This window comes from Sapajus apella, unplaced genomic scaffold, assembly GCF_009761245.1.
Source record: "Sapajus apella isolate SASKATOON/1434 unplaced genomic scaffold, GSC_monkey_1.0 scaffold45, whole genome shotgun sequence".
Taxonomy (NCBI): Eukaryota; Metazoa; Chordata; class Mammalia; order Primates; family Cebidae; genus Sapajus; species Sapajus apella.
The window spans coordinates 9,477,328-9,498,992 of NW_022436985.1; the positions used below are offsets into that span (position 1 = coordinate 9,477,328).

The 21,665-nt window shown below is 40.8% G+C and overlaps 1 protein-coding gene across 6 annotated transcripts in view; it reads right to left on the reverse strand.

Moving 5' to 3' along the window:
• Window positions 1-5,072: 5,072 nt before the first annotated feature.
• HERC6 (HECT and RLD domain containing E3 ubiquitin protein ligase family member 6) overlaps window positions 5,073-21,665 on the reverse strand; it is a 67,430-nt gene continuing 50,837 nt past the window's right edge. For 2 of the 6 annotated variants that reach the window (XM_032239644.1, XM_032239643.1), the window contains 8 exons: window positions 20,246-20,416; window positions 18,003-18,146; window positions 12,886-13,052; window positions 11,793-11,859; window positions 10,991-11,061; window positions 8,445-8,628; window positions 8,254-8,356; window positions 5,073-5,940 (listed from right to left, as the gene is read on the reverse strand). In XM_032239644.1, the coding sequence (XP_032095535.1) occupies window positions 5,714-5,940; window positions 8,254-8,356; window positions 8,445-8,628; window positions 10,991-11,061; window positions 11,793-11,859; window positions 12,886-13,052; window positions 18,003-18,146; window positions 20,246-20,416 (1,134 nt within the window). In that variant the 3' untranslated portion in view covers window positions 5,073-5,713. Of the gene's footprint in view, window positions 5,941-6,734; window positions 6,790-8,253; window positions 8,357-8,444; window positions 8,629-10,990; window positions 11,062-11,792; window positions 11,860-12,885; window positions 13,053-18,002; window positions 18,147-20,245; window positions 20,417-21,665 lie in introns of all 6 variants that reach the window. The other 4 variants (XR_004257317.1, XR_004257318.1, XM_032239646.1 and 1 more) reach the window with 4 other exon arrangements.

Consider the following 21,665-nt stretch of genomic DNA (forward strand, 5'->3'; position numbering starts at 1 on the left):
TCCCCATTTAGTACAAAGCTGCTGCCACCTGTAAACCAGTTATCCTCAGGGTCTGCAAGAGGCTGATCTAAAATATCAGCCTGGCTCACATATCTGTGTGCAATAATCTGCTCACAGGAATGATTGGTTATTGTGCCCTTAGGTAGCAGTTCGGCTGGTGATATGGTTTGTCCCCATCCACATCTCATCTTGAATTGTAGCTCCCATAATTTCCATGTGTTGTGGGAGGGACCCTGTTTCCAGAACCAAGCTGGGTCTGGCTGCATTTTCTCAAGGCCCAATAAGGAGAAGCAGACAAACTAGGAAATAATGGAATTTATTGATGTAACTGGATACAGGGAGAAGGCTGGAGATAATTCCAGCAGACCAACTCAAAGTGTTAGAATTTTCTTAGTGCTTGTATAGGTTGGGGTTATGTGCCTAAGTGCAGTGTAGCATTTGCCAAGTGTATTTGTAAGTAATTTTGTTTCAACTGAAGGTCAGAGGCAAAAAATGCTTGCTAAGTTTGATTAAAAGGGCCCCAGTACCATCAAGGCCTGTCTACTGTGGTACCAGAGAGATTATTTCTATCTTATCTCCTTTACAGCTTGGTCCAGAGAGCTGCCTTAGATTCTTTAATGAATCTACTCAAACAGCTGCCACTGTTACCTTGAACTGTCTCCGATTCCATTGACCCGAGGTGGGTCCTGGCACTAGGAATGTAAGACTGTCTCTATTATTTTGACTTGTTCCAGGTTAGGGAAAAGCCAATGCAAGACTCCTACTGAAGATATGCCATATGTTTCATTTCTAGCTTTCATGTCTGGGCACCGATTTCCCTAGGTTTAACTATTTGCTCAATGTTAAGGCAGTGCTGTGGAAATCTGTCTTTGTAACTGGAGTGCTATGCAGGCCTGTCTGTGTGATTATCAGAGAGAATTGGCCTGCCACAACCTGGTGGGAGATAATTGAATCATGGAGTGGGTCTTTCCTATGCTGTTCTTATGATAACGAATAAGTCTCACTAGATCTGGTTTTATAAAGGAGAGTTCCCCTGCACGTGCTCTCTTGGCTGCTGCTATGTAAGACATGACTTTGCTTCTCCTTTGCCTTCTATCAGCCATGGTTGTGAGGCTTCCCCAGTCATGGGGAATTGTGAATCAGTTAAACTCTTTCCTTTATAAATTACCCAGTCTCGGGTATGTCTTTATTAGCAGCATGAGAACAGACTAATAGAGCTGGGTTTAAGGTGTTACAGGTCTTAAGAGTGTCTGGATTATCCAGGAGTGCTGCCTCATATTTAATCTTTCTCCTATCATCCAGATATGTACTTTTATTTCTAGGACTGACTTTACGTGGTGGGGAGTTAATACCTCCACCTAGTGACGGACCTAGAGTAATTTTAATAGCTTCTTCGACCAAAATAACAGTGGCTGCTACTGCTTGCAGCTTGCTGGGCCACCTGGTGGCTACCCTGTCTTATTCCTTTGAAAACTATCCAACAACTGGGTGCAGTGGCCCACACCTGTGATTCCAGCACTTTGGGAAGCCAAGGTGGGTGGATTTCTTGAGGTCAGGAAATCAAGACCACCCTGGTCAACATGGTGAAACTATGTCTCTATTGAAATACAAAAATTAGCTGGGGTGTGGTGGCACGTGCCTGTAATCCCAGAAACCTGGGAGGCTGAAGCAGGAGAATTACTTGTATCCAGGAGCTGGAGGTTGCAGTGAACTGAGATTGTGCCAGTACACTCCAGCCTGGGAGACAGAACAAGACTCCATCTGAAAACAAAGAAAAGTGTGCAATGGGCCTAGGTTCAGTGCTCAGCTTCTGAGTCAAGTCTCCCACTTCTATGCCTTTCTTTTCTGCTACATACAGGAAGGGCTTGGTGAGGTTTGGAATGTTTAGTGCAGGATCCTAGCTGAGAGCCCATTTTAACTTGGTGAAAGCCTCCCTCGTTTGTAGGGTTCATTCCATCGACTCATCTTAAGGTCCCCTTGTCTCATAAAGGAGCTTTGCTATGTGCCTGAAATTTGGGATTTATATTCTACAGAATCTAGCCATTTCCAGAAAAAAGCAAAGCTGCTGCTTGGTGTGCAGGATAATTTGGGTTCCCATGACATCCAGAGTTACCTGGGGGTTCCTAAGTGGTGGTGATGATGTCCCCTGGCCCTGTCAATCTTCATCTGATCTCTCCTTACGCACTGCTAGAGTTTTGACTGATGGAGCCCCTTGGTGGTACCAGGGACAGTCAATTCTCCAGTGCCTGGGATCGTGACTGGTGCCCTCACATTGGTGGCATGGGCCCAGTGGAGACTTAGTGCAGTCCTTTGCCCAGTGCCCACTTTCCTTGCACTTGTAACGAGCTTTTGCCGGCATTGCCCTTGTGACTCTGGGTTTCCCTTGAATGTCTTTTGGACATTTAGGGCATCACCAATGACAGTTGCCAAAATTTTGGCTGTTTTTCTTTACTGTATTCCCTTTCTATTTCCTCCAGATCACAATAGTTATATACCATGGAGGTGGTATCAAGAAGCTGATTTTGATTAGTTTGTGGTCCCATTTGTAGCTTCTGGATTTTATGCCAAATGTTCAGGGCAACTTGGCTAATGAAATGCTGTACCATTAATACTTTGCCTTTGGGAGAGAAGGGTCCACATTGTTGTATTTTTAAAAGCCTCTTCCAACCTGCTATAAAACATACTTTCCTTACCCTGTGTAATTTTTCTTAATTTATTGTCTTAGTCATTCCCTTTCTCATTCCTCCCAGGTGAGCTTCAAGGAATTTGGCTCAGTTGTTCATTCCCACAGGGTTGTTATAGTTCCAATTAGGGTCAGTGATGGGGACTGTATCTGGCCCCAGGTAATTGCCCTCCGGGTTTTGGGCAAACAATTTGTCTCCTTCCATTAGGCAGCCTCAAAAATGTATTCTTTCTCCAGAGGACTGCCACAAGTTGCCAGGATAAATTGAACTTCTTTCTGAGAGATATAAGGCTAAGGTTAAAGTTTGGAATCCGTCTGCAAATTTCCTGGGGTTCTGAGAATAAATTCCTAACTTATCCTTATGTTGTTGTATATCAGTTCTGGAGAAGGGGGCCTCCATTTAGATTAGCCTCTCAGCTCCTGCTACTTCCCTTAGGGGAAATAGAGCTGGATGGGGAATTGAATAAGGTGTTCCCCTGGAAGTGTATGGGGAATTTAGTGGAGCTCCCGCCTCCTGTTCCTGGGTTTGATCCTCAGGAGCACTTGGCAAGGGGTTGTATGGAGGTGGTTGCAGTTCCCCCTCAGAAATGAGGGGCCCTTGCAGAAAAGGGTCATCTATAACATCTGGTTCTACTTTAGGAATTTTTATTTTTGATGGCAAGTTTTGAAAGCCTTACAAATTGAAGGGTTTTGATGCAGAGCCATAAAGGCTTAAACATGGTATTTCTGACCATTTACCCTGCCTTTTGCAAAATAAGACTAATTGCAGGATAGTATCATGACTGAGACTCCCATTGACTGGCCATTGCTCCTGGCTATCTAGAGGATACTGGGGCTAAATGGTATTACATTAAAAAAAAAAAGTGTTTCCTTCTTATATTGTCAGAGTCAAATTGGTTCTAATTATTGAGGATGTAGCTGAGTAGGGAGTCAGGTCGTATGGATGGAGTATTTCCTATTCTTTTCTGTAAGAGAGAAAATACCCTAAGAAGCGTTTAATGCTGGACCTCAGAACCTCCACCTAGGGGCTTCCTCTTCAGAGAGTTGTAGCCTAGGATTGGAGACCCCCTTTGGGGTAGTCTTAGAGAGTCAGACATCTCCGACCTTAGGTGGGCACCAGTGCCACTTTTAATGGTTTCCCTTCATAGACAATGGACTAGTATGATTCCCTTCATTCTTAGATGCAGTCCTTGGGTTTTGGCATCCCTATAGCTGGCCACAATAGTTTCTTTCCAAGTAGTTTCCTTAACCATTGTAGTAACTATAGTTTGAAGGGCAAGGGATGGCAGACTGCCTAATTTAAACTTGTTAGAGACTGGCCTCTCAATAAGGGAGCATAGTGCGCTCTGACTGTACCAGATAAACCAGGCGCAGAGATTTCCCCATGGATCTGCTGCGTAATTTATGCAATGAGCCAAGAGTCTCCACCAGGAGTCTTCCCTTAGCACCAGATCTGCTAAACTAAAATGATACAGATCTAGTCCCTTACAAAAGAAACAGGGGACTTTCCCTATCCAAGTGATTGGTCCTAACTTTTGGGCTAATGTTAGCCCTTGGGGCCTCCATAGTCAATTGCCTATTGCCCTGGCCCTTTGGGTTTGGTGGACATCTCTAATTGGTCTAAACATATTATCCGAACATAAGCAGCAAATAAATATAATATTATAGTTGCACAAACATGGACCTCATGGTGGCAGGGATTTATCTTGTGCCCCTATTTGTTGTATTCCCTGGTGGGCTGACTCCACATGGGAATTTTAGCATAAGAAAAGAAGGGTTAAAGCCACCTGAAACGTGTATGAATTCGCCCTCGACAAGTTGCCACTGCCAATTGTGTCACACGTAGGGCTCGGGAACTATAATCAGGAAAGATAGAAAAGAATCCTTCCCCCTTCCAGGCCAAGCAGCTATCCCCGTGCACTCTGGCTTTCAGGCAACACCAGAGAGTGGCACTGGCCGGTAGCCCTCAATTACCAAGGAGCTACTGGGAAATAGCTGCTGAAGGACTAAAAAGGAAAGGATTCAGTTCTGCACCTGAAGTAGGTGATGATGGTTAGGTGCTTACACACAGAAACCTTTGAGTCTCACCAGAGAGTGGCCCTGGCAAGAGACCTGCAGTTGTCCCCGTGCTTAGAATGTTATCTGCCAAGGGTCCCAAGTTGGAAAAGGGAAAGAAAGAGAAGGGGAGAGACAGAGAGTCCCATATGAAGTTTAGTTCCAGCCTGTGGCCACAAATGGAATCTCGATAGAGTGAAAGAAAATAAATCCCCAAATTTGGGCTTACCTCATGGCTGGCTCACCAAAATATGTTACTGGGTTAAGGGTTCCAGTAGTGAGGTTTATAAGGTTCTTGGTGTGTTGAACAAAGAATTGAACGACATGCATGAACAAGTGGTGAAAGAGTGGATTTATTGGAGCACAAGGTGGTGAAGGAGCAAAAGTGAAAGTACATGCCACAGGGTGGGAGTGGGCTCCAGCAAGTGGCTCAAGAGCCCTTGTAGCAAAATCTTCTGGGGCTTAAGTACCCTGTAGAGGTTTCTTGATGATTACACCCTATGTAAATGAAAGACTGGCTCACAGCCAATTAGAGGCTGAGGTGAATTTGCCCATGGCCAACCCCAAACTTGTGTGGTTTGGCTCCTTAGGCAAATGAAGGTCCTGGAATGAACCAGTCATTGGCCAGAGTGCAGGTTTGGCCCATGGCCAGTCAGAGACTGATGTGGTTTGATGCCTTATGCAAATGAAGGTCCTGAATGAACCAATCACAGGGCAGCATTCAGACTCTTCAGCTTCAGGGAATCTGTCCAAGTCATCCTTAGATCCCTATCTCTGGGCCCTATTCTCCTGCCTCAGTCTTGTGTGAGATTTTATGCCCTTTGACAATCACCATCCTCTCCCCATTCCCCTAACCTCTCCCTCAACTACTTTTAACTACTATTCCTTAACCTCTTGTATTATGTAGGTGTAAGGAAGAACAGAAGGATCCAAGTATGAAAAAGCCAACTCTGAGACTCTTGGAGGTAATTATGACTATGTGAGCATGAGCATGGGTGACACAAATCCTCTGTTGTTGTTGATGGCTACTTGAAGTGCTTCCTCCATTCTTTCCATTGTAGAATACTTAGGGAGGTCCAGAATATTGTGACAAGTTATTGATCTTGGGTGATCTCTTTCACTGAGAGTTTCAGGACAGCGAAATACTATTTCTATTTCCTGTATGCCTCTTACATGCAGCCTATCACGTCCTGTAAGAAAAACTAGAAAGGAATAAAATTTGGTTAAGATATTTTATAGAAAGAGTAAAACATAATAAAAAGGAGGAAGTTAATCACTTCATTCAATAAATATTTGTTGAATTTCCTTAGGCAGAGAGAACTTTCCTAGGCCATGTTGAATGTAGAAAAATCATGACATTTGGTCTTTGTCCACAATGAGTTAATGGTGTAGTTGGGGGAAAATTGTATGCATGCACAGACAGTAGCAAGAAGGAAGTTTATTTAGCTCATCTAGGATGAATGAGATTAGGAGCCTCAAGGATTCAGCAGGGAGAGAGACACCAAGCTGGGTGGTCATGGAGACTTCACACAGGCCACACCTGGCTAGTTCTCAAGAGAGGGGGTGAGCTTTCAAGGCAGGGGACAAAGCCCAGGAGAAAGCCAGAGGTGGGAAGAAGTGAACTCACAGGATGTACAGACAGCTGAACCATTGGGCTGAATCGAAAGTTTCCCATTAAGAGAGACGATTAGAAAGGCAGCTTGGGCTAATAGAGAAATAGGTTGGATCCATGAACAAGTTGGAATTGTCCTCCAACATCCTTAGTAGCAAAAAAAAAAAAAAAAAAAAAAAAAAAATAGCAAGAAGAAAAATGTGTAATTCAGGAAGAACTGACGAATGGGATAAGATGGTGAGAGAAGTCATTAAGTCTGCCCTAGAAAAACCTTAGGGTTCCCACCAAGGGAACTTCTTACACCATGAGGCCACAGAGCTTAGTGGTCAAGAGCCTGGGCTTTGGAGTCAGCCTGATGGATTCTATTCTGGTTCTCATACTTACCAGCTGTCTGAACATGGGAAAGCTACTAAATGCTCCAAGCCACTTTTTCCTCATTCTGAAATGGGAAAAAAAGAATAATACCCACCTCGTAGGGTTGCTATTAGGAAAAAGGTAGGTAATAGATACAAAGCAGTCAGCATAGTGCCTGGCACAGAATAAGCACACAGGAAATACTGCTGCTGCTGCTGCTGTTATTATCAGTTGTCATTGCCGTTATTATTATTTCTAAATGATATATTATTATAAAACAAATAGTTTGCATCATTTTAACATCATAGGACTTAGATAATTAGATGAAGATAGGAACATGAGATAAAAGGCTTAGAAGCCAGCTGAAGTGAGGAAAGAAGGTGCAGAAAAAGAGTCAGTGTAGAAAAACTAGTAAAATAGTAAATCTCTATTAAAAAAGAAAAAACAAACAGGCTTGAGTAAAGGAAAGAATGCTGGTCTAGAAGGTAGGGAGCCTGGGTTCTCATCCTTGCTCTGCCACTAACACATGTGACCTACCAGCAAGAATGGTGATACAGAGATAGGAAGAAATTATTTTAGGCAGATAGTGAGGGCAAAAGAGTCTTCGGAAGAACTCCCTTTCTAACAAAAAGTAGTCCAGGAAATCACTTCTTTTCTAACAAAGAGCACCCTGGAATACTGGGCTGCAAACATGGATAAGAAAGCTGGGGGCGGGTGTGGTGGCACATGCCTGTAATCCCAATACTTTGGGAGGCCAAGGTGGGTGGATCGCTTGAGGTCAGGAGTTCGAGACCAACCTGGCCAACGTGGTGAAACCCCATGTCTACTAAAAATACAAAAAAATAGCTAGGCATGGCAACACATGCTTGTAATCCCAGCTACTCGGGAGGCTGAGGCAGGAGAATCGCTGAACCCGGGAGGTGGAGGTTGCAATGAGCCAAGGTCGTACCACTGCACTCTAGCCTAGGCAACAGAGTGAGATTCCATCTCAAAAAAAAAAAAAAAAAGGCCGAAAGCTTGCATGGGAGGATACCAGCAGCTCCACCAATAATAGAAAGGCTACCTGGGGCCAGGCACATCCACCATGGGGGTTCTACCTCCCCTCTTTTTTAGCACATGCACAGTAAGAAAGAAATAAGCTTCATGGAGTAGCTACCTACCTGCATGATAAAAGATTGAGGTAGGGGCTGCCAGAGATTCGTGCCCTATGCAGATGGTACCCCTGGTCTTAACTGGTTTTTTATGCCATATGTAGATCAGACACTGCCTCCTCCCTAGCTCATCTATAAAACCCCTGCATTTCACCACGGATCAGCAACTCATTTTTCTGGGACCCCTCTCTGTAGCAGAGAGCTATTCTTTTTTTTTCACCTATTAAGTTTCCCTCACCCTTTGTGTGTGTCCACGTCCTTGATCTCTATGGCTGTGAGACAAAGAGCCTTGGGTGTCACCCCAGACAATGAGGCCACTTCAGTGGCTTCATCCTAAACAAGACTGCACCTTTTTAAAAATATATAATTATGTGTTCATCTATTGCCATGGTACTTACTGAGGAATTTTTTCTTTTCATCCAAGGTTAGTTTGTGAAAAGCCTTCCAAAACAACCGTATAGTAGGATGTGATTTTTGGTATTCATGCTCATACTTTGAATTCTTAAGAGAAAGAGAAAAATGACTTGAGGGAGATGGAATATATAGAAGTTGTTTTGAAAAAATTGGGGGCACTTTAGGTATCACCTACCTGTTCAAATTGTTTCCAGTCATAATCAGTATTTCCAATGATTGCTGTCATTAGTTCTTCAGGGTAGAAATGTCTAAGTATCTCCTTCTCACAGACTCTATAAAATCCTCTCTGAAATTCCTCATAAACTGCCTTTACAGAGACATTGAAAATGTAATCAATATACTTAGAAATGTAGTCTTTCCTTGAGGGAAGCCAAAAAAGAAAAAAAAAGAAAGAAAAAAAGGCCAATGACTAAAATATTCTATACTCTGTTCCTTTTACCATTTTTATTGAAAAGGAAAAGTAAATTATTTCTACATAGCACAAGGATGTTGTGTTGTGACTAAAAACTGGTCAGCTAGAAGAAAGAAATTTAGAAAATATAATCAGAAGGTTTACAACATTTGGCTGACTTTCCTGACTGCAGTCAGGAAGATTTTTTAAAAACATGAATCTGAATATGGCATTCTCTTGCTTAAAGTCTTTCAAAGGCTTCTCATTGGTCTTGGGGTAAATTGCAAACCGTTTTAGCAGGGATCAACAGGCCTTCCCAACCCAACCTCCTCCCCTAGTGATCTGACTTTGCCAGTTTCAGCAAGCAGCCTCTTCCCACTTCCATTTTCTTTCTTTTTTTTTTTTGATTTTTTTTTAAGAGTTAGGGTCTCCCTCTGTTGCCCAAGCTGGACTTGAACTCCTGGCCTCAAACAATCCTCCTGCTGTTGCCTTCTGAGTAGGTGAGACTACAGGTATGCACCATGGTGCCTGGCTCCCACTCCCATTTTCATCTCTGGTCATACTGACCTTTAGAGTTCATAGGTCTTGTTGTCTCTCTTTTGTAGTTAGGCCACAAAATGCAGCATTTCTTCTTTACCTGGTAACTTCTACCATCCATTAGATTTCAATATAAATAAGACTTTATCAGGGTTGATCCTTCTTATCTTCTGCTTGTTCCCTCTCACAACATATATCACTTTGTGAAAATTGTTTCTCCAAGGTCTGTCTTACATTACAGGATGCCGTTTCCACTAAATGATTAATTTCCTAATGGCAGGGTTGCTACTGGAGGCATTTCCATCAGATACATGATTGTCTCCCATACTATGGGCAGCCTTTGTGGACTAGCCTATCTAAATCAACTCTTGTCTGCCTTCCCCTGTAACCAGTGGTGTGCTAGTAAATGTCTAACAACCAGCTCTCTGAAAAGGAGTGAGAGGGAGAGGACACACATTTGTAGCATTGGTCAATTTCTGTGGTGTAAATATTCCCACCATGGCTGATTTTCAGCTACTAATACTTTGATAATAAACTCTTAACATTTTTGAAAATTTAACAATCAGCTTTCACAAGCTGGTACTAGTGAGCTCCAGCATACCACCACCTGGAACTCCCTAGTTTCTTAATTGGTTTTTTTATTTATTTATTTTTTTTTTTTTTTTTGAGACGGAGTTTCGCTCTTGTTACCCAGGCTGGAGTGCAATGGCACGATCTCGGCTCACCGCAACCTCCGCCTCCCGGGTTCAGGCAATTCTCCTGCCTCAGCCTCCTGAGTAGCTGGGATTACAGGCACGCACCACCATGCCCAGCTAATTTTTTGTAGTTTTAGTAGAGGCGGGGTTTCACCATGTTGACCAGGATGGTCTCGATCTCTTGACCTCGTGATCCACCCACCTCGGCCTCCCAAAGTGCTGGGATTACAGGCTTGAGCCACCGCGCCCGGCCAATTGGTTTTAATTTTCTTCAGAGTGCTCATCCTTATCTAACATTATATAATACGTAATAATTCATTTGTGGCCAGGTGCAGTGGCTCACACTTGTAATCCTAGTACTCTGGGAGGATGAGGTGTGAGGACTGCCTGAGCTTAGGAATTCAAGACCAGCCTGGGCAGCATGGCAAGATTCCATCTCTATTAAAAATAAGAATTATTCATTTGTGTATTGTCTTTCTGCCCCACTGGAATTTAAGCTCTAAAGTTTGTCTGTCTTTTTGACTACTGTATCTCCAGCACCTATAATAGAGTCTGGTACAGAATAAGGACTCAAAAATATTTGTTAAATGAATAAATAGTAAAAAGAGCCACAAAGGAAAAATATTGAACCCTGAATCCTTTCTCCTTTTGTTTTAAAAACTTCTATTTTTCTAAAAGATTAGGAGCTAAAATAATCATCTGAGAAGTGAAAATACTTTTTTTTTGTTTTGTTTTGTTTTTGGTTTTTTTTTTTTGAGACAGAGTCTCGTTCTGTTGCCCAGGCTGGAATGTAGTTGTACAATCCTGGCTCACTGCAACCTCGGACTCCTGGGTTCATGCAATCCTCAGCCTCCTGAGTAGCTTGGACTACAGGCATGTTCCACCACACCTGCCTAATTTTTGTAGTAGAGACAGGCCATGTTGGCCAGGCTGGTCTTGAACTCCTGGCCTCAAGTGATCCACCCACCTTAGCCTCCCAAAGTGCTGGTATTATGGGTGTGAACCATTGTGCCCAGTAAAATACAATTTTAAAGTAGAGTGATACAACATTTTATGTACAGTATATTCAAAACAGATATTCTAGCTGTCAAAACTTACTTGTTGGCTTGGTCCACAGGTATAGAGATCCCATTTGGAATTAAATCAACATCATTTTGGTCCCAATGTATCTGTAACCAAAATGTATTTAGGTACCAAACACCAGAGTAGGTCTGAATAATCAACCACCCATAATATCATTATTGCCAATATATTTTCCCCTATAGAATTGAAAATAACTTGGAGCTAAATAATTTTTTATGTGGTTCAACCTTTTCAATACATGTGAAAGTAAAAAATCCTATGCTAGTACATTGCTTTCATGCCTAAATTATTTAGTTGTTACATTATTTACACTAGTTGAATAATCACCATAGCTTCACTTTATTTGAGAGTATAGAGACAGAAGGTATCAAATGAGAAGAAAAAAAGGGGAGCCTTGTGGTACAGAAGTAAAATGTCTTTCAAAAAGAGATCCTGGGGTCCAGGTACAGCACTTCATCCCTGTAATCCCAGCATTTTGGGAGGCTGAGACGGGTGGATCACTTGAGGCCAGGAGTTAGAGACCAGCCTGGCCAACCTGGCAAAACCCAGTCTCTACGAAGAATACAAAAATTAGCCAGGTATGGTGTTGCATGTCTAGTCCCAACTACTCAGGAGGCTGAGACAGGAAAATCACTTGAACTCAGAAGGTGGAGGTGGCAGTAAGCCGAGACTGCACCATTGTACTCTAGCCTGGGTGACAGAGTGAGACTCTGACTCAATTAAAAAAAGGGATTCCATATTTAAGATACTATAACAAAAATTATATTTTAGAAATAGATTAAAGCTAAACTATAATCTGGCTTTCATTAGTACTCACAGAAAAGCGTAGGCAAAGCACGTCTCCAATGTCATCAGCATCATCATTTAGAACTTCTTGCAAACTCCTAATGAAAATTTTGGTTTTAAAAACTATATTTATTGATCTTATAAAGTTTCACAAGTAATAAATTTTCAATGGAAAAAAATTGTGAACAATATAGAAATGTATAAAATGTAATATAAATTTCCTATCCTCCACCTTCTCACTCCCTTTCCCTAGAGTTTACCTCTATTTATAGTTTCATTTGTTGGACCACTGTTATCACATAGACACTGCTACATCTTGGCGGAAATAACAAAAAGGAGCTATTTCCTCTAGACAATGATTCTGAAACAGGGATGACTTTGTCCCCTAGGGGCCATTCGGCAAAGTCTGGAGACTTCTTTGGTTGTCACATTTGGAGGGAAGATTTCTGCTGGCATCCGGTGGGTATGACCCCAAATGCTGCTAAACATCCCTCAATGCCCAGGACAGTCTCCCACAATGAAGAATGAAATAGACCAGAAAGTCAGTATTGCCAAGGCAGAGAAACTCTGCTCTAGCACATATCTAGCCAATGTATTCTCCCACTAACAGTACACATGAAGAGAGTCCTTTCTCCCAATTTTCTGCCAACACTACGCAAAACTTTTTAACAAGTGTCAATCTGTAAGTAGAAAAATGACATTTCATTTTTATTTATTCCCTTAATTACTAGGAGGATGAACATATTTTCATTTTTTTTATTAGACTTACACAGACACACACACACACACACACACCCCCTTATATAGCCGTACAAATATATATATATGTGATGACACACATGTATATTGTGCTCTCTGAAGCAACTATTTCCACCTGGATAAAGTCAAGAGACCAGGTCAGAACTCTGTTTCTTCTACTAGTTAATAATTAGAGGAACATCCAACCTTTCTCCGTTTTGAAGGTTTACTCAATTATAAATCATGCTAAAATTCAAATTCCTCTCGAGAACATATAGTACTGAAATTGAAGACCATATCTGTCTCTCTGTGTGTAACATTATTTATGCCTAAACAATGGAGACTTACTAGATATAGTCCTGAAGAAAACAGTTATATTTACTTACTTCCCCAATCGAGGACTGAGTTCTTTTAAATCTTCCAGTGATGGCTTTTGGTTCAGAAGTTTTTTATACAGAGCCAGTGGGAAAGGAAGGTTAGCCAAATTTAAATTGAATAAGGAGAGTCCACACAGCATCCCAAAGAGGAAATATCTTTTCTTCTCAAGTTTAGGCTAGAAAGAAGTAAAAATAATCCCTAAGGTATTATAAATAATTAGTAATACAAAGGAATCATTAGATTAGTAAAAAAAAAAAAAAAATTGGTTCTCTTTTCTAAAACTCAAAACTTGGAAACAAAATGGGCTTCAGGAAAATAAAAATGTGAAGTTCTTCCACAGATTATAATACAACTCACAACTCAAATTTCTTCCATGATTTTCCGATATAAACTGACAGTTCAGAACATGAAATAAATGAATTATTGTTACTAACAGCATATCTGGAATGTTAAAAAATACACTCAGACAGCCTTATATAATAAGGTTTACACAATTTAATTTTTTAGTCTTTCCCTTCAAATTCATGTAGAATAATGGCACTCAGAAAGGAAGGGTGCACTTTATATGTTTATTGGTCACCAGGCACATTAGATGAGCTTCGCATGAGTGGCAGCCCCTTCAGCAGTGCAGCCCCACAACCTGGTGTGCTTAGAGGGGTGAGCATACGGGTCAGGGAAGGTGACTGATGCTGGAGACCAAGAAGGCAGGTGGAAGACAGAAGGGGAAGAAGGAAAGAGGCCTAGTAAGGTTAGCATGTCTTGCCTGCACTTTGTAGTCCTGGGTGAGAGAAAACACTGGCTCCATCTCTCCAGGCCATCACTGCAGCATGGTAGATCAACAGCCTGAAAATTTCAGGATTTCAATTCCAGTGCCAACCTTACTGTTAGTGGGTGTATAACTTTGGATCACTCACCTAATATTCTGTGCTACAGTCTAGTTGCCATATTTATTTATTCGAGTAATTATGAGAATAAATTCTAAAATGCATTTACATTTTGAAAATAAGTTCTAAGTACAATACAAGTAATTGCCAAAGCCCTCCTCAAAACCTAATCAGTTTTCTTTCCTATAATTTGTAATATGTCCCTTGGTTATAGTTGATTTTGTCTCTTCACTGAGACATACTGAAATCAGGGTTTTTTTTGGTCTCTGTTGTTTATCCAGCAGTACAGCATAATGCTTAAGAGTAAGAGCTCTGGGGTCAGACAATCCTGAACTCATATCCTGGCTTGGACACTTATAGTTTTCTGTCCCTGGCTGATTTATTTAAGATCTCTAAGCCTCAGCTTCTTCATCTGTACCGCATAAGGTTTGTGTAGGGTTTATTTTTCCTCTCTCCATCCCTAACTTGTGTCTCTTCTGGTTCATTTCATCCCTTTCCTTCACCTTCAACCTCTGGCCTTCGCCTCTCCATTATACTTTCAAATGCAATCACTTCAGTCTCCTCTTGGTTTCTTTCTCTTCTAACCAAGAACCCCTTGATTTTGTATAGTACCCTAAAGATTTCATGGTACTTTCACATAACTTAGTTTGTTTTGTTTTCACAACAGCCCTGCAAAGCAGGCAAAGCAGAAATTATGATGCACATTTTCTAGGTGAGGAAACAAATCTCAGAGAGGCTAAATGACATATCACTGAAGATTAGAACTCTAGGCTTCTGATCCCACATCAATGCTTCCTTCCCCATCCTGTCATGCTTCTCAAATACTATTACATATTAAGTCATATATGTAATGACTATAATTTAGAACCAATTAGTAAATTTTCTGATGTGTTGATCTGATTGCTATAACTACATCTATAAAGTTTCAGGAGGAAAGGGATTATGTCATGTAATAATTTGAATATCCCACAATATTTAATACAATGTAGGAACCTCAAGAAACATTCAATAAATGCTTCCAGATTGACTGACTAAAAAATCCTACCATTGGCATACCTTAGCCATTCCTATATTTTAGACATTCCATTTGTTCTCAAAAAGATACAAAACACCTTTCAGTATTTTTTCATACGTATTCATCTTTCTCCTCCTCCTTCCTGTCCTTTCTGCCATTTGGAAGAACAATTTGGAAGTTTATGGGAAAGGGGACCAATAAATATGCCTTAGCCCATTTTTTCTTGCTTATAACAGAGTATCTGAAACTGGGTAATTTATAAAGAAAAAGAATGTATTTCTTAGAGTTCTGGAGGCTGGGAAGTCCAAGACTGAGCAGTTGTATCTGGTGAGGGCCTCCTTGCTAATGGGAACTCTGCAGAGTCCTGAGGCTGCACAGGCCATCACATGGTGAGAGGGATGAGTATGCTAGCTCAGGTCTCTCTTGCCCTTCTTATGAAGCCACCAGTCCCACTCTCTTGATAACCCATTAATACATTAACTCATTAAACCCTGAGTGGATTAATCTATTCATGAGGGCAGAACCCTCATGACCCAAGTACCTCTAAAAGACCCCTTTTCAAGACTGCCACACTGGGGATTAAGTTTTCACATGAATTTCAAGGGGAGGGAGCATTCAAACCATAACACAATAGAAGCTCAACATGTGATTCTTTTCAGAACTACTTTTTGTGTTACTAATAGAGAAATGAAGACAAATTTTTTTGTTACTTTAAGAAAGAAAATGTTTATACTTTAAGGATCTTTATAAAAATACAATAATTACAGAAATGAATCACCTTTTTTATTTTTCTTTTTTTTCCTTTTGAAGCACTTTTTTTTTTTTTTTAACAGAGTCTTGCTCTGTCTCCCAGCCTGGATTGCTATGGCGCAATCTTGGCTCACTGCAACCTCTGCCTCACAGGTTCAAGCAATTCTCCTGCCAGAGCCTCCTAAGTAGCTGAGATTACAGGCACACACGACCACACCTGGCTAATTTTTATATTTTTAGTAGAGACAGGGTTTTGCCAAATTGGCCAGGCTGGTCTCGAATTCCTGACCTCAAGTAATCTGCCCACCTTGGCCTTCCAAAGTGCTGGGCTTACAGGCATGAGCTAACACACCTGGCTGTGAATTACCTGGTTTTTAAAATTGTTGTTGTTTTTTGTTTTTTGAGACAGAGTCTCATCTGTCACCTAGGCTAGAGTGCAGTGGCATGATCTTGGCTTGCTGCAACCTCTGCCTCCCAGGTTCAAGTGATCCCCCTGCCTCAGCCTCCCAAGTAGCTGGGACTACAGGTGTGTGCCACAGTGGGCTAATTTTTGTACTTTTAGTAGAGACGGGGTTTTGCCATGTTGGTCAGACTGGTCTCAAACTTCTGACCTCAAGTGATCGCCCGCCTCAGCCTCCCAAAGTGCTGGGATTACAGGCATGCGTCACCACACCCAGCTGAATCACCTTTTAAAAATGAAAAAATTATCTCTAGGATTCTATCAATCATTTCTGTTCTAATTTGAAACACTTTGAATTACTCCTTCTCAAAATTTAGGAAAACCCTACATATCCATCTGTAGGAGGGCAGGTGAACAAACTGTAGTACAAGCTAAGATCCCTAATCTGAAAATTCAATATCTGAAATACTCTAAAATTGGAAACTTTTTGAGTGCCAACATGATGCCACAAGTGGGAAATTCCACTCATAAATTCTTAATACAAACTTTGTTTAATATACAAAATTATTTAAAATATTGTATGAAATTACCTTTGGGCTATGTGTATAAGGTGTGTATGAACTATTAATATAAATGAATTTTGTGTTTGGACTTGGGTCCTTAACCCAAAATATCTCACTGTGTTTATGCAAATGTTCCAAATCTGAAAAACTCTGAGATCTGAAACACTGCTGGTCCCAAGCATTTCACATAAGGGATACTCAACTTGTATATCCATACAATGGAATACTTCTCTATAGTAGAAGAGAATAAACTGTGGATATATGCCACACAGATGAATATCAGCATAACTGTGCTGAATGAATAAGGAGAGACACAAAATACTATGTTATGATCCTATTTATATAAAATTCTAGGAAATTTCAAACTACTCTTTAGTGACAGAAAGCAGATTTGTGGTCACCTGGGCGTTGTGGAGAGGAATAGGCAGGAGGGATTAGAAAAGGATATAAAGAAGCTTTTGGGCCAGGTGTGGTGGCTCACACCTGTAATCCCAGCACTTTGGGAGGCTGAGGTTAGCAGATCACTTGAGTTTGGGAGCTCGAGAGCAGCCTGGCCAATATGGTGAAACCCTGTCTCTACTAAAAATACAAAAAAATATATATATAGCTGGGTGTGGTAGTGTGAGCCTTTAGTCCCAGGTACACGAGAGGATGGGTCAGGAGACTCACTTAAACCTGGGAAGCAGAGGTTGCAGTGAGCTGAGAATGTGCCATTGCACTCCAGCCTGGGCCTCACAGAGAAACTCCATCTCAAGAAAAAAAAAAAGAAATTTTTGGAGATGAGAGATGTATTCAGTTTGTGATTGTGGTGATAGTTTTATGGATGTATATGTATATCAAAGTTTATCAAGTTGGACACTTTATTGTATTTTATTATATTTTGATACAAGGTCTTGCTCTGTCACCCAAGCTGGTGTGCAGTGGTGTGATCATAGCTCCCTGAAGCCTTGACCTTCTGGGTTCAAGCAATTCTCCTGCCTCAACCTTCCCGAGCAGTTGGAACTACAGGTGTGCACCATCACGCCTGGCTAATTAAAAAAAAATTTTTTTTGTAGAGATGGGGTTTTGCCATGTTGCTTAGTCTGGTCTCAAGCTCCTGGACTCAAGTAATCCTCTCACCGCAGCCTCTCAGAATGCTGGAATTATAGGCATGAGCCACCACACGAAGCCAAGCTGGACACCTTAAATATGTGCAGTTTATTATATCTCAAGTATAATTCATTAAAACCATTAAAATGTGATGTGCATGTGAACCACCTGAGGATCTTATAAAATGCGTGCTCTAATTCAGTAGGTGTGGAGTAGGGCCTCAGATTCTGCTTTTCTAACAGCTCCCTAAGTGATGCCATAGCTGCTGCTCTGTGGACCATACAAGTACTACTCAAAATAGGAGTAGCAAAGCTCTATATGACCTTATTTTATACTACTATGTATGGTTTGAATGTTGTAGTATATGGGGTACCTTTTGTGTTCTGAAAAAAAAAAAAAAAAAGAAAAGAAAGAAAAGACTTACCTTGGCAGGAAACCACATGCAGGAATCCTTTTCAGGATACATGAACATTCCATATTCCGGCTTAGTCATCTCTTCAAATATACAGCAGAAGAACTCTGAACTGACCCCTCCAGCCTCAGGTCGAATTTCTTTAATAAATTCAACCTAAGGAAAGAGAACACAGTCCCAGGTCCTGACGTAAAATACAATGTTTTGATCCTTATGGAAGTTTTGAAACTCTAATGACCATTCCTGCAGTCTCTAGAACTACTAGAATCACACCCTTACCTCCTTGCAATCTGTCCTCCCTCAGTGTGCTGCTGAGGAATGGAGGCCATGAACCTATTTATTCTCAGATTGTTGTATGCATCCTTTACACTGCCACATGGACCAAGTGAAGGGGGACTCAAGACTCAGCATTTACCAGTAACACTGACCAGTATCTCAAACCAAATTTTGATGAGCTTCAAACCCTTGGAACCCTAAACTCCCTGATTATTCTATCTTATTGTCTATCTTCATCTCATCATTCAGACTTACAACCTTGGCTCCAGTCAACAAGTATTTGGTTTCTCCTCCCTCTACTCTCATTTGGGCTTCTGCAAAACGCCCTCCCAGTCTGCCTGGGCATGAGACCTTTGCAGGAACCACCAGAGCAGTTGCCCATAGCCCTCACATGAGAAATCAGTATTACCCAGTCTCTCTTTTTAAAAGCTTTCTCTACTTTTGGACTTTATGGCTATGTACTGTCTTGGTTTTCCCCCAAGTCTCTAACTACTTCTTTTCTACATCCTTTTCTGGATAATTTACTTTCATCTTTTAAAGATAAACACCACTAATTTTTATTTCTTGGATTTTTGTTCTTTCCCTACTCTCTTTGCCTGGGAAGTCTTATCTACTGCTGCTTCCATCAACTCATTGGCCACAGACCATCATGTTCAAGAGCCTGCCCCACTTTCCCTTCTGAATATCCCAGTAACAAATTAAGCCTGCTTCTGAGTTTCTTGTTTCTACTCATTTATACCAGCAAATCTGTCCATGCCACACTCAGGACTTACTCATGGTGGGCCCTGACAACCTTCCCCTTGTTCAGAGTCTGTATTTTTATTTGATCAGGCTTGAAGTTTACTTTTTTTTTTTTTTTTTTTTACTCCTTGGTTATCTCCTGTAAGGAGAATACTTTTCTACTGATTTCCTTACAGTTAATATTTAAAGAAAAATAGGGATGAAGGGAGACATACAACTAGAAAGTCTGGCTTATAAAGTAGTTTTTGTTTTCCATTGGAGTCACATGCTGGGAAAATCCCTTTTTTATCTGAGTCCCACTTCCCAGGTTCTGGTTTCTTCTCTAACAGCCCAGCTCTTCCCCTCATGGCTGATATCAAGAAAATCCACTCCCTTCTGGACAGACTCCAGCCCTTACCTACAGAATTAGTCATTATTCTATCGCCTCAATAGGGCAAATAATCTGAGATACCACACAATAAAAACCCTATAAGCACTCACAAAGGATGAAAGGAATGATGGTTGGAATTGAAACCCATATAGTAGATGGTCTTAAGTGATGAAACTAGAGCCAACATGTAGGAAAAGTATCCCTTCCTCTAGCAGTTTGTAGACTGCATTATTGCCCCAATTCTTCACCCCTCTGTGATCCATGTCTTTTGCATATGACTTTGCAGTTCCTCCCATTGAAGAGGTTGTGTATATTTCCCTAGCCCTTGACTTAGGTTCAGCTTTACGACTGCTTTGACTAAAACAATGTTTGGTCTTGCTATCTTGCACCTCTGGCACTGCTGTGGGAAGAGCATGCTTGCTAGTCCCTGGAGGAGGATGAAAGACATAGGAAGCAGAGCTAAACTGCTCCAGCTAAGCCTAGATCAGCCAATCTCTAGCCAACTCCCAGAGGTACACAAGCTCAGACAAAATTTGCAAACCCACCCAGATGAGTTCAGCCTAGGTCAGCACAGTGAACTTCATATATATAAAATAAATTATTGTTATTTTTGAGCCATTAAGTTTTGGGATCTTTTATTATGCAGCATTTTTGTGGTCATTGTAACTAATAGTTAACTCATAGCCCAATGTGCAATTGAGTTAGTATCCCATTGCTGTTCTATGAAGGGTAAGAAGGGAATTCTGGAAACCAAAAGATTGATAACCATAGCTGCAAATGCAGGCTCTTTTAAGAGAGCCTTTATTACATCATATGAATGCATCCTTCCCACAGAAGTAAAAATGTTCAGTGAGACTTTTTACTGTACCACTAATAATTTGCAGAAGTCAGTGGCTTCAGCTTGACTTAATTGACGCAGAGCATCTTCAACTAGGTGACTTCGTCTGACTCTAAGTATAAATCTAGGTGATGGAGGAAATTCTTCCTTTTTTTTCAGAATCGTTTCATGCATATGCATGAATGCTTTATCTTCTGACATCTGGAAAAATAAAAATTTTATTTTGACCTCATAAGAATCCCAGGGATTCTTTTAATAGTTTAATACTTTTAATAGTTTAATACTTTTAAATGTTTAATATTTCCAATAAACATTTTGTATAGTATATACTTAATCCTGTCATTGCTATAAACACTCACATTGTAATTATTTAAGAAAAAGGATATCATATCTGTCTTATGGAAAATAAAGTGATTGTAGGGCCATAGAAACTATGGTTACCTAGGAATTGTGTACAGGAGATTAGTCAACATGGATGAACAGCTAAGTTATTAAAAGCTATCTCAGATCATTTATTATAGTAAACATCATCCTTAAAGGCCATACTGGTATTCAACATGGTGAGGCATTCATCCACCAACAGTCTTAAGACACAGAACATTAGCATTGTAATCCTCAGGAATATAAAGGCAGTATAAGAGCTTAGGGATAATGGGCACTGTAGGAAAAAAGATAGAAGAGAGATTTCCTCAGAGAAGATCTACTCTTCTTTTTCCAATAACTATGATCCATCCACCGAATCTGCATGGGAAGTCTAAAAATACGCCACAAGTGGCCTTATTTTGTATCTAATAATGCTTCTGGTCACCCTAAGTAGTACTTCTCTTTAACTTTTCTGATCACCCTAAGTACTTCTCTTTAGCTTTTCTGAATTCTCAACATTCTCACATTACTTTAATCTCTGATCTTGTTTCTGTGGAACTTCTTTGGATTAGAAATCTAGTGTTGGACTTGCTATTCTTTCTTGGACCTTCAAGACTCCTCAAGGGCTTCAGTTATATCACAAGGACAATAAATGAGGTTTTAGAACTCAAACCAATGTAGCCCTCATAGGGCCTGTCCTGCAATCGTGACAGCAAGACCAGTGGATAATAGCTATCCTACTCCAGGTTCCTAAGCTGGGAATGTGAGAGTGAATGTGTTTGCCCATATTCACTCTCTACAAGCACCTCAGAGAAGTGTTCATGTGGCATTGGGGTTGGGAAATCCCTGCCCTGGGTCTCTGCCACCATTATATACTAAGAAATTTATGTGTGATTTCTAGATTCTTCTGTTTTTTCTTTAAGGCTTTTTTTTTTTTTTTTTTTTTTTTAAAGCACAAGATTTGTGGGGAAGGAACAACTTCCATCTCCGTTCCTTTCTGGTGGTGGGTCATCACCTCCTATGGCCCTACAGGAGTCTGCAGGTCTGGGATATCCAGCAATACTGACTACTGAGCAACATGTTCCAT